The 17,492-nt window shown below is 38.1% G+C and overlaps 2 protein-coding genes across 3 annotated transcripts; both read left to right on the top strand.

The window, feature by feature from the left end:
* Window positions 1-673: 673 nt before the first annotated feature.
* cers3b (ceramide synthase 3b) lies at window positions 674-9,552 on the top strand. Of its 2 annotated transcripts, XM_088996977.1 has the most exons (12): window positions 674-732; window positions 816-878; window positions 1,499-1,603; window positions 3,502-3,675; window positions 4,218-4,335; window positions 4,439-4,557; window positions 4,644-4,701; window positions 5,928-5,978; window positions 6,067-6,159; window positions 6,283-6,411; window positions 7,988-8,094; window positions 9,140-9,552. In XM_088996977.1, exons 4-12 carry the CDS (start codon window positions 3,503-3,505, stop codon window positions 9,477-9,479), a joined length of 1,188 nt encoding a protein of 395 aa, XP_088853103.1. In that variant the 5' UTR covers window positions 674-732; window positions 816-878; window positions 1,499-1,603; window position 3,502; the 3' UTR covers window positions 9,480-9,552. The 2 variants fall into 2 exon arrangements, with proteins under 2 accessions (XP_088853103.1, XP_088853104.1); XM_088996978.1 differs by lacking the exons at window positions 674-732; window positions 816-878 and having other exon boundaries at window positions 1,379-1,603; window positions 9,140-9,293; window positions 9,366-9,552.
* A 1,128-nt stretch (window positions 9,553-10,680) lies between these two features.
* On the top strand, window positions 10,681-16,865 carry cfap161 (cilia and flagella associated protein 161). Its single transcript, XM_088997039.1, has 7 exons — window positions 10,681-12,272; window positions 12,867-12,956; window positions 13,025-13,239; window positions 13,313-13,394; window positions 14,694-14,852; window positions 14,971-15,044; window positions 15,925-16,865. Exons 1-7 carry the CDS (start codon window positions 12,180-12,182, stop codon window positions 16,157-16,159), a joined length of 948 nt encoding a protein of 315 aa, XP_088853165.1. The 5' UTR covers window positions 10,681-12,179; the 3' UTR covers window positions 16,160-16,865.
* Window positions 16,866-17,492: the final 627 nt, after the last annotated feature.

Genomic DNA, 17,492 nt, shown 5'->3' with positions numbered 1-17,492 from the left:
CTCTCTGTCTCTCTCTCTCTATCTATCTATCTATCTATCTATCTATCTATCTATCTATCTATCTATCTATCTATCTATCTATCTATCTATCTATCTATCTATCTATCTATCTATCTATCTATCTATCTATCTATCCACTACCTATCTACCTTTCTATCTATCACTCTCTCGACGTATCTCTATATCTCTCTATGTATTCCTATATATCTCTCTCGCCCTCTCTCTATCTCGCTCTATATCTCTATCTCTATCTCTCTCTATCTCGCTCTATATATCTATCTCGCTGTATCTCGCTCACTCTCTATCTCGCTCTATATCTCTCTCTCTATCTAAAAATCCATCATCTATCCCTCCACCTATCCATCACACGGTCACGCACGCACGCACGCACGCACAAACATACACGCGCATACACACACGCAAACACTGCCCGTGAGTGTATGTTTTTTTTTTATCTTGACAATGTTCCAGCGTGCGCGTGACGTGTTAACCAGGTAAATTTCCCTCAATTCTCTCCTTTGTTATTTCACCTTGCCAATCACTTGAATTGCACGTGAACTTTGATACTAACCAGGCCGGCTCGCCTCTTCCTTTGTACAGTGAAGTGACTCTCCTAATGGGAAGGTTCCTTGTTCCTCCTTCAAAAAGCCTCTCATTGACTCCTCCTTCTATTCGACCGAATGGGTCCTTTGTCAAGGGGGGCTCCCAGCATACCAGAGGGAATTCCGACAGGTGAGAGGGCAGAAAAAGAACCTTGCTTGGATGACGAATTGAAATTAAAAGCTGTTTTTTAAAACGTATTACATTATTTGTAGTAAATCCGAGGAGTGTAATCGTCAGGCAAAGAGGGCGGGCACTGGAACAAGTTTTACATTCAGGTGAGCCATTACCTCACTGTCTCTTTCTCTCTGTCTCTTTCTCTTTCTTTATCTCTCTCTCTCTCTTTTTGTTTCTCTTTGTCTCTCTTTTTCTCTCCATTTCTCTCTCTCTCCCACGCTCTCTCTGTCTCTCGCTCTATTTCCCTGTCTCTCCCTCTTCCTCCCTCTTCCTCCCTCTGTCTCACCCCCTTCCTCCCTCCCCCTCTTTCTCTCTCTCTTTCACGCTCTGTCTCTCTCTCTCTCTCTCTCTCTCTGTTTCTCTGTCTCTCTCTCTTACTGACTGACTCTCTTCCTCCTCCCCCTCTCTCTTTCTCTCCCTCCCCCTCTCTCTTTCACTTTCTCTCTCTTTCTCTCCCTCTCTCTCTCACTCCCTCACTCTCTCTTCCTCTCCACCTCCCCCTCTCTCCCACCCTATCTCTCTCTCTCTCTCTCTCTCTCTCTCTCTCTCTCTCTCTCTCTCTCTCTCTCTCTTCTCTCTCTCTCTTCTCTCTCTCCCTCTCCCCCCTGTCCTCTCTCTTTCTCTGTGTCTCTCTCTCACTCGCTCTCACTGTGTCTCTCGCTTACGACAAACTAATGTAGGGAGTGATCGTGACACGAGTAAATATTGGTTTTGCGTGAAGGTGTCTTCATAGAGACAGACAGAGAGGATCTAACAGGGTGTGCGTAAACGGACTAAATGACTTTGACACACCGCTTATACTACAGCTGCCTTGAAAAGCCACAAGGTGAGTTTGGGCTTTGGCCTGAGGATTTTCCATGTGTTTCCGTTTCACTGAATTTTTTGTCTTTTGTTTGTTTGTTTGTTTGTTTGTTTTTTTCAATTACACTTTGTATGCTATAGCGGCTAACAAAAGTACACACACACACACCTCGAATGTTCTTCCCTTCCCCCTGTTCGAACTCGCCTTGAAAAACATTGCCCGCAGCTATTCAAATGACTGCATGGCCATGCTGACAAACTGACTCAACGGCTTCTCGTATAGCGACAACATGTTTCGAGGGTTTTAATCAGCGACATGGCAAATATTCGTCCAAACTGTCCCCGTGTTTTATCTATACGTCTGGGCAGAGTCCGCTAGAGACAAGAGGACTTTACTACTTTTGTAATCTTTCCATTTATGAATTACTCGTAACCACTTTTTGTTTATCATTTTTGCCCTTTGCTATCTACGGTCTTGAAATCGTCCGTTTCCTTTACTGTGGGTGTACTGTCAACCCATTAAACCCGAATTATTTTGGAGGAAATACTACAAAAAATGGGATTGGAATGTAGGCGGTTAATAAATCCTGTAAAATAAAATCAATCCAGGATCATGGAATACAGGAGTGCTCTGGGTCATGCTTGATAGGTCCCACCGTTGAATTCTTGTGTGGACTTTCTGTGTTTTTAGGACAAATATGTATAATAATTAAAGGACAACCGACACCATTTTTTTGTTTCCTAACTGACATCAGAAAAACTTTTATAGCATCTAAAATACCCAAAACATGCAGGCTGATATTTTAGTCAAATGGAAAACACCAATAAAAATGAGTTAAAGTGTCCCAAAACTACAGTAAAGTCTTGTTATATCGATATTGGATATATCGATAGTCCCGGTTATATCGATACTATTTCTATGCACGCACGGAGAAAATTACATGCAAACAGGATCGGATATATCGATAGTCCCGGTTATATCGATATTTTTTCGGACTCCCTTGAATATCGATATAACGAGACTTTACTGTACTTAAAAATGACCTTGGAGATGCAGAGTTTCAGAAGGTCCCGCCCCCTTCGTGACGTCACGTCAGGACGTCTTGCCTTGCCCTAGAGTCAAAACAACGGCTTCAGATTCGGAGAAGATGCTTTCTTGTTACTCATCCAGTTATGAATATGATTCAAATAGTTCTGAAGAGGAAAGCATAAATGTTTGCAATCGATTAAAGAAGTCCTTCCGTATCAATTCGAGCCTTCAGAACTCCAATGTAGCGTCCCAGAAAATGCACAAGATGGCGCACAAGCTCCGTTGGAAATAGGCTGATATGTCTGCTGGGAATTTGTGTCAACTAGTATCAAATAGTAGTGTTGGTGCAACACATGATTCACCATCGCATTATTTCTGTTTTCCTTCTAATTTCGCCATCAACACGAAGTTTTTAGACCAAACAAAGTACCCAAAATGCATTGTGTGTCGTTTTCTCGGTCAGGGGCGTTCCTGATGTGACGTCACGTTAAGCATCGTCATCAACTCGAAAACAAGACTTCCTGAATATTCAGCACGAGTCTTAAAACGTAAAATATAGCTATATGCAGTGGAATCTTTGTAAAATACGCTTAGTAGAAGTCATTTGAAATGATTTTACAAATTATGGACACAACTTGTCCGGAGGTTTCAGTTGTCCTTTAATGTCCATTAGGGATATACGGGCCGAATAAAATGATGTGGCAGGCCAGATTTGGCCCTGGGCCTTGACTTAGACACCTGTGACATCGTGTTTGTCCCCATCTAAGTGAGTGAATTTGACAGTTATACCTGTAAAAAAATTTCTGTAGCACAATTAACCCCACCGACCCCCTAATAATTTCAGGGGATACATGCCTGTCTGGAACCGTCCTTGTTTGTGTGTCTCCCCAAAGCATGTTACACACGGTCACTGAGTGGCTGTGGTGGGAGCGTTTGTGGCTACCCGTGAACGTCTCATGGGCGGACCTGGAGGACCGCGACGGCCGCGTTTACGCCAAAGCCTCCCACCTCTACGGCGTGCTTCCGATTGCCCTCTGCCTCCTCGTTGTCAGATGTCTTTTTGAGAGGTGAGCATAGACAAAGATTATGTCGGTATACTGCATAAGCGATCGGTATCCAAATCCCTTGGGCTTTGTTTGTTTCTTTAGTACGTCTCTGGTATGTTTCGTCAACAAAATAAGTTCAAAATTACTTATTTACAGACGCTCCCCAACTTACGAACATTTCAGTTACGAACAATGGTACATACAAACGTACAGTATGTCGAAATATGTTTGGACAGAGAAGCTGTCAGTTAGATTTTGTAGTGAGAATTCTGACTTTTTCTACTTCTTTCTTTCCTTTCCTCTTCCTTTCATAACTTTGCTGCTATGTTACTTCCGGGTAGCGTGAACGCTGGCGCAAATGGCTGCCACTGCTCACCCGCACAAAAAAATCCTGTGACTGTAAAGTGTCCTTGAGAGTTTTGAAAGGCGCTTAGAAATAATATGAATAGAAATTATTATTATTATTATTATTATTATTATTATTATTATTATTATTAGTATGTGTATTCATGTATTCATTTATACACTTATTTATGTATTTGCATTGGCATTTTTGTATGCAGGTTAGTGGCTGCGCCGCTGGCTGACGCTTGTGGTGTTAAAGACAGACTACGTCGCTCTGTCGAGCAAAATGCCATCTTAGAAAACTACTTTTGTGCCAAAGCGCACGTTCCGTCCCAGGTAAACCGATGCAACATCGCAGACACATCGTGTTCACGGTTTCCAAAATATTCCAATTCATATTTTGCAAAGAAAATAATTGTGTGAATTTTTCATGGGTCAGGCGGACGTTCGGGCTCTGTGCAAAAAGACAAGCTGGACCGAGCGAAGAGTTCAACTATGGTTCAGGAGGAGGCGGAACCACCAGCGTCCAGGTCTTCGCAAGAGATTCTGTGAGGCCAGGTGTGTGTGAGTGTGTGATCAGTCACAATACTGTCCACAAATGCTATTTTTTTTCATATCTCTTGATTGTTTTCATATTTCAACAGCTGGAGATGTGTATTCTACTTTTTTGCATTTATTGGCGGCATTGTCGCCCTCCATGATGTAAGTGGTTGCTTTTTAAAATTGTTATTTATTTATTTCTTTATTTTATTCACTTGTTTATTTAACTATTTATTTCATTATTTATCTGTTTCTTTATTTGTAACTTTCTTTGTTTATTTTTATGCATTTATGTCTTTATTTGTGTGTTTTTGTTTATTCATTTGTATCTTTTTTTTGTTTATTATTTATCTATTTATTTCACCTTTTTTAAAATTATTTATTTATTTATTTATTTATTATGTTATGTAATTATATATTTGTGTGTGGGTGTTTATTTACTTGTATCTTTATTTGTTTGTTATTTCTTTTTATTTATGTATTTATTTACTGTATGGGTCCATCCATTTATGTATTCATTTTTTTTATTCATCTGTTAATAAAGGATTTCTGATTCTGATTTTATTTATTTATTTACCTATTTATTTATTTATTTATTTATTTATTTATTTAACTCTTTATTTAATTATTTGAATTATTTAACTCTTTATTTAATTATTTATCTATTTGTTTATTTATTTATTAGTATTGTTATTTAGTTTTATTTGTCTGTTTATTTATGTGGGTTTACGTATTTATTTGTGTGTTTATTTATTTGTATCTTTGTGTTTATTCACACAATTTTCTTTGCAAAATATGAATTAATTATTTTTATTTTATTTATTTGTGTATGTATGTATTTACTCGTGTCCATTCATTTATGTATCCATTTATTTATTTTTTATTTATTTTGTATTTATTTATGTATTTATTTATTTAACTATTTCTTTAATTATTTATCTATCTGTTTATTTATGTATGTATTTATTTATTAAACTATTTCTTTAATTATTTATCTATCTGTTTATTTATGTATGTATTTATTTATTGATTTATTAAACTATTTCTTTAATTATTTATCTATCTGTTTATTTATTTGTAGCTTTATTTGTTGATTTTTTTACATGTGTTCATTTATGTGTATCTTTATTTGTTTATTCTTTATTTTTGTGTATGCTTTTATTTATTTATCTTTATTTATTTATTCGTTTATTTGGTTGTATCTTTATTTGTTGATTTTCTATTTTTATGTATGCAATTTACTTTTGTATGTATGCATTTACTTTTGTATTTATTATTTATTTATTTATTTATTTATTTATTTATTTATTTATTTTATCCTCCTGCATTTGTCTTTGTCTATTGTTAGTGCTACCACCCCACTATTTTTCTATTATTCTTGATTTTAGAAACCCTGGTTTTACAATCTGAAGGAGGTTTGGGCAGGCTTCCCTCAACAGGTAAAGTGTTTTGACATGTGACAAAATTCATTGTACTTAACCGAACAGATATGAAATATTAAGCGGAATGTCCTGTCGTGTGTTGCAGTCATTGCTGCAATCCCAGCACTGGTATTATTTCCTGGAAATGGGTTTTTACCTTTCATTGCTTCTCAGCCTCACGTTTGATGTGAAGCGGAAGGCAAGTGTGCCGATATGAATGCTTTGTGTTGATTAGACCACTGCAGCCAAGCACAGGTTTTCTGAATGGAAAAATGACATTTTACTCTTTGAATTTTTTTCTTCATTTTTCTCGTTGTCGCAGGACTTCAAAGAACAGGTGATCCATCACATCGCTACGCTAACTTTATTGGCATTCTCTTGGATCTCCAACTATATCCGCGTGGGCACCATTGTGATGGCGCTCCACGACTCGGCCGACATTTTGCTCGAGGTGAGCTCGCTCGTCCAACAGAAGATATGCGGGTATTCGCTTCGTGGCCATCAGTGTTTTGTTTTTCAAATACCGCCTTACAAATTTATTTCAACTTTTAGATGTGAGCATATTGGCTTGCTGGGAAGTGGTATGTCCAAGATGTTTGTTCAGACACTGTAAACAAAATTTCAAACACAGGAAGATTGCCTTTTACTGCCGGCAGGTGATGTAGCCATTCATGACCGATGCCCAAGCTATTTATTGAGAGTATACGCACATTTAAAGGACAACCGACATCACTTTTTTGTTTCCTAACTGACATCAGAAAAACGTTTTATAGCATCTAAAATACCCAAAACATGCAGTTTGATATTTTTAGTCAAATGCAAAACACCAATAAAAATGCCTTAAAGTGTCCAAAATCTGCAAAAAATGAACCCGGAAGTGGCCAGTTTCAGAAAGTCACGCCCCCTTGTTCGTCATGTCACCCCAAGACGTCTTGCCTTGCTGGAGAATCAAAACAATGGCTTCAGATTTGGAGACTATGCTTTCTTGTTACTCGTCCAGTTATGAATATGATTCAAATAGTTCTGAAGAGGAAAGCATACGTTTGCAATCGATTAAAGAATTTATTCCGTGCTATTTTGAGGCAACATTGGGGGGAAATGTATCACCAAAAAAGAGGCAGAAAATGGCGACCAAGCTCCGTGTGAGGAATTAATCAGCCCGTTTCCACAGGCTGATAAATTCCTTACATGGAGCTTTGTCGCCCTCTTCTGCCTCTTTTTAGTGCAACACGACGTTTTCAGACCAAACAAGTACAGCAAAATGCATTGACGTGATGGAAGGACTGCTACAATGTGTTGTTTTTTTTTCGGTCAGGGGCGTTCCTTCAGTGACGTAGGGTGAGGACTCGTCACCAACTCAAAAACAAGACTTCCGGAATATTCAGCGCGAGTCTTAAAACGTAAAATATAGCTATATGCGGTGGAATCTTTGTAAAATACGCTCAGTAGAAGTCATATGAAGCCATTTTACAAATTATCGACACATCTTGTCCGGAGACGTCGGTTGTCCTTTAAGTGATACATGAGTAAAACAGTATTCCTGATTTGAATACCATGCCCCAGGACAGCCCATGTTACAAGCACCAACATTCATAAACCAACAGAACATAGACATTTTAATGGGTTGTATGTCCATGAACTGATAGCTTTTTTAACCTGGCTAATGAGCTCTTCCTGTGAAGGAGTTTACCAAGTTATACATTAGTCCAAGACCAGATCTCCTACATGAACATGACAGGCTGTGTCTGTTCACCGCAGATCGACCCCAGATTTTTTGTGCTTCCATTGTGGGTCTTGTGTTCGGCCAACAGCATAAAACTTGATTTATGATTACTTCTATTCTGTCTATTTAATTAAATTTAATTAATACTCCACTCTAAAGGATAAGAAATTGTTTGTTGCTGTATTGCTACTGTGGAAACGTGCACCCTTGAAACTCACTTAATTCCTTATTTATAAAATATTGGGCATCTGTTAGTTGTATACAAACATACAAAATTAATGCGTTTTTTTTTATTTTCTTGCAGGGTGCCAAAGTGCTCAATTATGCGAAATGGCATAAGATGGCTAATGCCATGTTTGTAGTCTTCACTATTCTTTTCATGCTGACCAGACTTGTGATTTTTCCTTTTTGGTAAGTCAATTCAATACATTTAAAAGGAAACAAAAAAAATGGTGTTGGTTGTCCTTTAAAGGGCAACCAACGTCACTTTTTTGTTTTTTAACTGACATCAGAAAAACGTTTTATAGCATCTAAAATACCCAAAACACGCAGTATATTTTTAATCAAATGCAAAACACCAATAAAAATGACTTAAAGTGTCCAAAATCTGAAAAAAATGGAGCTGCGTATTGGGCATTTTCAGAAAGTCCCGCCCCCAGTTCGTGACGTCACGCCAAGACGTCTTGCATTGCTGGAGAATAAAAACAATGGCTTCAGATTCGGATAATATGCTTTCTTGTTACACATCCAGTTATGAATATGATTCAAATAGTTCTGAAGAGGAAAGCATACATGTTTGCAATCGATTAAATAATTTATTCCGTGTCATTTTGAGGCAAACGGGCGGGGGGAATGTCTCACCCAAAAGAGGCAAGAAAATGGCCACCGAGCTGTGAGGAATGAATCAGCCCGTTTCCACAGGCTGACAAATCACCTTCCATGGAGCTTGGACTCCCTCTGCTGGCGGCTTTTGGATGTAACACAAGGGTTTCAAAAAAAAACAGTACAGCAAAATACATATTGACGTGATGGAAAGACGCTACAATGCGTCTTTTTTCGGTCAGGAGGCGGTCCTTTTCTGACGTCCCGTGAGGACTCGTCACCAACTCAAAAAAAAGACTTCCTGAATGTTCAGCGCGAGTCTTAAAACGTAAAATATAGCTATATGCGGCGGCTTATTAAAATACACTCAGTAGAAGTCATTTGAAGCCATTTTACAAATTATGGACACAACTTGTCCGGAGACAGCGGTTGTCCTTTAAACATACTTATCTAAGCCTTCAACACACATTCCATACAAAATAACACTGAAGCAACTTACAAACAAATTCACCTTACGAACAACCGTTCGAAACGTATCTCGTTCGTAAGTTGGGGAGCGTCTCTCTCTACCTGCATTGATTCAGATCAACTGTTTTACATTTGGAAAATCTAAATCCCATGCAATTGTTGACAGGGTGATACACTGCACGTGGGTCTATCCGCTAGAGAGCTACCCCGCGTTCTTTGGCTACTATTTCTTCAATATCATGCTGCTGGTGCTCCAGATTCTGCATATCTACTGGGCCCTCCTCATATCAAAAATGCTCTTCAAGTGTCTCTTTAACAAGGTGCGTTTATTAGCGCTGGGTGCTATGTTTCATTTTTTATTTTTGACACCTTTGTGGTTTTCGCGTCTGCAGCTGGAAGGGGACGACAGGAGCGATGAAGAGGAGGATGACAGCGAGGAGGAGAGAAGCTACAAGCGGAGTCACATGAACGGTGCCGGAATCCGGTGTCAAGCCAACGGTCATTGATGGAATAAGAAGAGTCACTTGGACAAAATCTCAGTTAGACTGTATAGAAAATACAGTGCATCGCATCCAGAAAGTATTCATTGAGGTTCACTTTTTCCACATTTTTGTTTTAGTCATAGGATTATTTCGTTGACATACAAATGCCCAAATTTATGATTTTTTTTTTAGGTGAGACATTTCTGTTATTTTATTTTTTGCTTCTGAAGTGCTTTAAAACCTTTGCATATGTTGAAGAGAGCAACACATCACACACACACACACACACACACACACACACACACACACACACACACACACACACATATACAGTAAAGTCTAGTTATATCGATATTCAAGGGAGTCCGAAAAAATATCGATATAACCGGGACTATCGATATATCCGGCCCTGTTTGCATGTAATTTTCCCCGCGCGTGCATAGAAGTAGTATCGATATAACCGGGACTATCGATATATCCGATATCGATATAACGAGACTTTACTGTACACAGTAAAGTCTCGTTATATCGATATCGGATATATCGATAGTCCCGGTTATATCGATACTATTGATAGGCACGTACAGAGAAAGTTACATGCAAACAGGGTCGGATATATCGATAGTCCCGGTTATATCGATATTTTTTCGGACTCCCTTGAATATCGATATAACTAGACTTTACTGTATATATATATATATATATATATATATATATATATATATATATATATATATATATATATACAGTAAAGTCTCGTTATATCGATATCGGATATATCGATAGTCCCGGTTATATCGATACTATTTCTATGCACGCACGGAGACAATTACATGCAAACAGGGTCGGATATATCGATAGTCCCGGTTATATCGATATTTTTCGGACTCCCTTGAATATCGATATAACGAGACTTTACTGTATATATATTACGATACTATTTCTATGAACGCAGGGAGAAAATTTACATGTCGCAGGATCGGTCCGGTTATATCGATATTTTTTCGGACTCCCTTGAATATCGATATAACGAGACTTTACTGTGTGTATATATATATATATATATATATATATATATATATATATATATATATATATATATATATGTGTGTGTGTATATATATATATATATATATATATATATATATATATATATATATATATATATATATATGTATATATATATATATATGTATATATAACACTGGAATGCTTCTTTCGACCAACTAATGCCTCAATGCACACACTACTCTCAAGGCATTTTGAAAGGCATTATCGTTAATTGTTATTATTATTATTATTATTATTAATAATAATAATAATACGTGCGACCTTAATGAGGAATAAGCGGTACGGAAAATGGATGAATGGATAATATTAATAATACATTTCATTTATAGTTTATTTTTTGATATAATTGTTCTTGTTTGTTTGTTTGTTTGTTTGTTTTTAATAAATACCTAACTAATCACATTTTATTAACTCATTCACTGCCATTCACAAATGTATTCGGTAATTGAAAATATGACATAGAGCGCCATTCCCTAATTAGTTTTTTTTTTTTTCTTCTTGCTTGGGTGCCGATAAAGCGCTGGCCAGGGTCCTGGAATTCAAGTGACAATGACAAAAACCCTGGCACTGGAGTGGACAAATTTTTGCACATGTCTGGCAGTGAATGAGTTAAAGTGAATTAAATGTCACAGAACAATAGTAAATTGGGGTACCACTGTGGATTCCAAGATTTTTTTTCCCCACCATGTGGAAATATCACAATATGATGTTGTGCTGTTGCATCCAAATTAACTTTAGTATTCATAGTGAGCTCAAATCATTTTCGAACAATTTCTCCAAGAAATCATCAGTTCTTGTACTTGGTAGGATTTAAAACGAAAAGGGGTCTGAAACTAATATAAAGAAAGTCATTCGATAAGCAAAGACTTTATTCAAACAAATAAATGTACATAAACGTCTAACGTTCTGAGTCGTTAAACAAACAATGATCGCTGAAATGTTTTTATTACTTTGGATGGAGACAAACGACGTACTTCAGTGCACCTACTTAAGCGAGATAAATTTCCTGGGGTGTCATTACGAGTTGATATTGTTCACTTTTTATGATTCTCTGCCCTCTACTGGCCAGGAAGAAACATTGCTGTTGCTTGTTAAATTTTGAAGATAAATTTTTTTAAATACATTTTGGAAAAAGAAAACTGCTATGAATACTTCAAAGATGCACAGTATGACTACGAGAGCATATTTGAAAGGGAAAAAAATGGAAAGATAAGCCATGACCTGATATGATGTTACATATTAGCGACGCTTAAATAACATCTACTTCAACGCAATTCGTTTTTATAGTTCTTAATCATAAAATTGCTTCGCAGTAACAGTCAAAATATCTAATAATAATATATAATAATAAATGATTAATCTTTTTTTCATCCAATGACATACTGAATACTTGCCTGAGTCATATTTGAATAATTCCAGTTTCGACATGAAACGACAACACGTCCAAATCTACAGGAACGTTTTGACGTCGCCTCATGTCGATGACGTTCGAAGGATGACAGTTTTTATACGCATTTATACTTCTTTTGGTTTATGATTTTTTTGGCGTCCTCTAGCGTCCATGTCTGAAACTTTGTGTTTGGTGAACGTTGTCATCGAAACCACCGAGTGAGCTTCGTAGTTTGAAATTGGTTCCCCAAACAAAACGACAAAATGGCGAATAAAATGACATCCATGCCCGACTTTAAAACCTACCGTACGAACGTGAAAATTGGAAACTGGAACGAGGAGCAGCACTTAGAAGAGGTTTGTAGTCAAACGAGATTCTTGTAATTGGAGTTTATAGATACTATTTTAGTTCCCTTACGCCACCTTTTAAATTCGTTTCGCCAAACGAGAGGAGTAGTTCACGAATGCTACGGGGAAATCCAAAGTTTCCCTCTCGTTTGAATCGAGTACATATTTATCTAAAACCTTATCTGAAATGTCGCCACCTATTTAAATATGTCGATCTGAACCCTCATATTATGTCGAAAATAAAAACACGTTGATTGTGTCATTTTTACCTGTGTGTAAAAATCCACACAAAACACTCAAATCATGTAAACTGTTTTGTGTTTCTGAGATGTTACAAACATACTTCAAAAGAGATCCAACGTATTTTCTAGCCCATTGGGATATTTTATAACTGTTTTGAAGAAACGAAAAAGAAAGCATATGCAGTGCTTTAGTCAACACAATCGCTCGAAATTGACCCGTAACATAATATGAGGTTTATTTTTTCTCTTTACAGTCTGTTACCCCATCTACCTATCTATTTGTAGTACACACTATATTCATATAGTTTACGAGACAACTTCCATTTAAATTTTGATGTGTGGATGTGTGTTTTTGCGACAGCATGTGAAGAGCAAGTACATGCGTAAAAGAGAAAAAGGGGAGCTGACAGCCCAAAGAGTCGACTTCCTCAAGCTCAACATCCTCCGTCCGGTACTCGCACGTGCGTAAAAGACCATAGTGCCACAAACCTAGTGACGATAATGCCCACGTGTGTACAGGTGGAACTGAGCGTGACTGAAGATGGAGCCCTGCACTTTGGAGATGTTGTGATGTTGATGAACGTCGGTGACACCGGCGAGTGTTCAGTGCTGGGCATCAATGCATATATTGACCACTTGACCAAGATACCTTCTCCTGGCATTAAAGGTCCTTGTGGAGTCAGTGCTGGGAGAAGCATTCAGCCCTGTGTGCGCACGGCATTCGTTATTACCAGGTACGCGCACATACGTGCATGCACACTTTTATTGCGTTTGCCGAATCTTGTAATGCTGCGTGTGTGACCACAGTGTCGACGGCACTCCCGAAGGAGCAACTCTGCATTATGAGCAAAGTTTTGCCCTGAAAACAACAAGTGACTTCACCGGTGGAGTAAGTGTCTGCACTCACCCAAGCCTCCTAGAGGGGAAAAAATGCACACACACTGTGAGAGAATTCAAAATGTATTATGCAATACATTTTCTTTTATTAAAAAGAAATCATTTTCGAAAATTTGTTTCAGATGTTCGGTCGGACACTGTGAACAAAGGCTCAAACACAGGAAGATTGTCTTTTACTGCCGGCAGGGGACGTAGCCATTCATGACTGGCGCCCAACTTTTGCAGCCCTCTGCCAAGCTATTTATTGAGAGTATATGAAAATTTAAGTGATACATTAGTAAAACATAATATTCTTGATTTGAATACCACACCCCTGGACGTCCGAAGCACCAACAACTATAAAACAACAGAACGAAGACATTTGAATTGGTTGTCCTTTCCATGAACTGATTTGTCACCTGGCTAATGACCTCTTCCTGTGAAGGAGTTTACTAAGTCGTAAATTAGTCCAAGGCCAGATCTCCTACATGGAGATTTTCTGTGCTTCCATTGTGGGCCTTCTAAGCATGAAACATTTAAATATAACTTCTATTCTGCCTATTCTCTATCAATTTTTAATTCTGCTTTTTATTAACTCATACACATAAACACATAAATAATGTGATTGTGAATTGTTGTGTGTTGCACCAAGACTACTATTTTATACTAGTTGACCCAAATTCCCAGAAGACAAATCAGCCCATTTCCAACAGAGCTTGGACGCCATCTTGTGCATTTTCCGGGCACTACATTGGAGTCCAGACGCCTCTAAATGAGACGGAAGGACTTCTTTAATCGATTGCAAACATTTATGCTTTCCTCTTCAGAACTATTTGAATCATATTCATAACTGGATGAGTAACAAGAAAGCACTTTCTCCGAATCTGAAGCCATTGTTTTGATCCTGGAGCAAGGCAAAACGTCCTGGCGTGATGTCATGAACAAGGGGGCGGGACCTTCCGAAACTGCATTTCTGAGGTCATTTTGAAGTAAAAGTTTTGGGACACTTTAACTCATTTTTATTGGTGTTTAGCATTTGACTAAAAATATCAGCCTGCGTATTTTGAGTAGTTTAGATGCTATAAAAACGTTTTTCTGATGTCAGTTAGGAAACAAAAAATTGTGTCTGTTGTCCTTTAAGGCTTGTATAAGTAACCTGCGTTAGTTTGTCGTGAAAAATAAACATTTAATAAAAATCTATGCTCTACATAGATATGTACATGTACAACCGTTGTTCGTAACTCGAATGTTCGTAAGTAGGGGAGCGTCTGTCCAACAGTAACAACAACAAAGCCACATTTCACAATTTCAGATGTACTTGACAAGTGACGTGCGGACCTTCCGGAAGTGCGCGCTGAGGTCTCGTCTTCAAGAGGTCAACTTGGACGATAAGCAATGCTTCCAATCCTTGTGGAAATTGGTGCACTTTGACCCCCAGGAGAGACTGGAGCATGAGGGTTTGCCCGTACCTGTGAGTGTCTCAAACATGTCACCGGCTCACGACGGCCATCGTTTTTAAGCATTTCACACCACCGCTTTGCACCTTATATCACCATTACAAGATTGGCCTTTGCTTCTTTGTCTCACAGGCCAACGTCAACGTCGTGCTCCTCCACTGCAAGACAAACCAGGCTCTTGCTGTTTTGGAACGTTTTATCCTTGGGTATCCTTTAGATATTTGCTCTTTACTATCCCCAATTTTTCCTGTTTTCTTGTGAAGCTATACTCAGTTATCTTTACATTAGTGTCCAATTGCAGTGTCTGAAACAACGACCGCCCGGACGCCCGGGGCGTGCAACCTTCACGTCGGGCGTACAACTTACAAAACGTTTCCGCTTAGTCCGTACTTTACGTCACTGAAGGAACTCCCCTGACCGAAAAAAGGACACATTGTATCAGTCCTTCCATCACGTCAATGCATTTGGCTATACTTGGCTGGTCTGAAAACTTCGTGTAGCACCAAAAAAGAGGCAGAAGAGGGCGACAAAGCTCCATGTAAGGAATTAATCAGCTTGTGGAAACGGGTTGATTAATATATCATACGAATTAAAATATCATACTGCGTGTTTTGGGTATTTTAGATGCTATAAAACGTTTTTCTGATGTCAGTTAAGAAACAAAAAAGTGACGTCGGTTGTCCTTTAAATGCATTATTATTAAAACCATCATGGAAAGAGGAGTTCACGTGGCTTGTAGCAGACGATGCAACGCAAACATTGCATTGTGCAACATGCCGAACAGTGTATGGAAAAACGACAACTGGAGCTAAATCATCCGCAAGGGATATTTACGATAAATTAAGCAAGGGAGCATTTGTGGTAGGTACATTCATAATAAAAAAAATCCTTAATACTTTGCAACAATTTTTTTTTGCTATTAGTCATCTTATTGTATTTCAAGTTGTGATAAATGGGGTAGGCAACTTTTCAGAGTTGTCTACCCTATGTGTCCGCTAACTTTTTGTCATGAGTTTCAGACACTGCCAATTGCAATATTTTTTGTACCCATTCATTTTTTGGGATTCTATCTTGTCCTCCTTGCAGGACAACTTATGGCAATGAATACGAAGTAACCGCTCAGACTTTCCTGGACACTCACAAAGCTGAAAAATCCAACAACCACTGGATCTTTTGCACCGCCGACCCGGATTCGGAAGGCCTCCTGCTTCTTAATCGGCTGAAATCAGAAGGCAACTGCGTATCGTTGCCTCGACAAAACCCAGACGATCCAACGGAGTATATTAGATGTAGCGTGTGTAATTATAAGGAAGACAGATAATTTCGATCGGTAAAAAACAAAAAACACGAGTGCTGTGTTTGAATGATTCCACCGGACCCCCACATTTCCCCCAATCTTTCAATTCCTACAATGTGAATGTATGTTGGATCTTTTTTTTTTCACAGTGTGGTCATTTATTGTGATTTCTAAATATAATTCTGAAAGTGATTCTGAAAGCCCACCATGTTTTTTTACACACTGAAAAAAACACAATTTAATCTATTTGTACTGTTAGTGATAATTCATTTCATTTATCAACACCTTTCAATGCTCTCAATGTCACTTTACAGTCACAAGATAAGTTTTTCTGTGGGTGAACAGCATCTGCTTTCACGCAACCTGGACGTAGCTCAAATAGATAGGAAGCTAGCTAGCTCACTAATAGATAGCCAGCTAGATAGCTATATAGCTAATAGACAACTAGCTAGATACCCAGCCAGCCAGATAGCTAACATAGCTAATAGATAGCAAATGATAGCAAGCTAGGGAGCTAGCCAGTTAGATAGCTAGCTGGATAGCCATACAGCTGCATAGCTAGATAAATAAGTGAAGAGAACAAAAAAAAAAGAACAAAGTTAAGAGAAAATACAAAAAAATGCTAAATGGGAATCAAGAATGTTGAGCCAAAGAGCGTGTCGCTGGGTTTTAAAGGTAGGTGGATAACATCACTTGCTTGAAATAAAAATAGATTCGTGTCACCCCTTCCCATCTCTGTAATGTTGCCTGTTTTTTCCCCTCAACTCTTTCTCGGGCACCTTATAGCAACCACTGCCAAACTGTTGACGTCAAATAATAATAGATTATTTTTGTTTCATTTATTTCAGATTCTGAAATATCTTTTAGTTTGGAAAATTACAGGATTTGTTACATCCGATGACAGGAGGTAATGCCTGACGCTTGGCCTCGCTTGGTCACGTTATAGTTACTAAATGTACAAATAATACTAAAATGAAATCGGAGTGAGCAAAATTAGTATTAAAAAACGTATCTGAGTCATGTTCTGATTCGGCAGCAGATGGCGGGGTTGTGCTTCCCTGCTTGTAACACCTGCCTATCTCATTATTCACTCGGTAGTTAATAATAACAATTTTTCCGTTTTATTTATTTCGGATTCTGAAAGAGTTTATTTTGAAAAACAGGATGTAATTCTTGATTCATTTCATTTTTTTTTTATTTTAAACGGATTCTTTTCTTACAGACAGTGCTTTTTAAGTGGTCAAATATATGACATAATTCGGCGTATACTTCCGCCTTAGTCAGAGTGCTCTACACTTGTGCATTTTCTGGGATGCTACATTGGAATCCTGACAGCTCGAATTGATCCAGAAGGACT

Source organism: Hippocampus bargibanti, linkage group LG05, assembly GCF_051943395.1.
Source record: "Hippocampus bargibanti isolate YZ-2025 linkage group LG05, ASM5194339v1, whole genome shotgun sequence".
NCBI lineage: Eukaryota > Metazoa > Chordata > Actinopteri > Syngnathiformes > Syngnathidae > Hippocampus > Hippocampus bargibanti.
The sequence above is the reverse complement of the archived record's forward strand: the minus strand, read 5'-3'. Positions and strand labels throughout refer to the sequence as shown.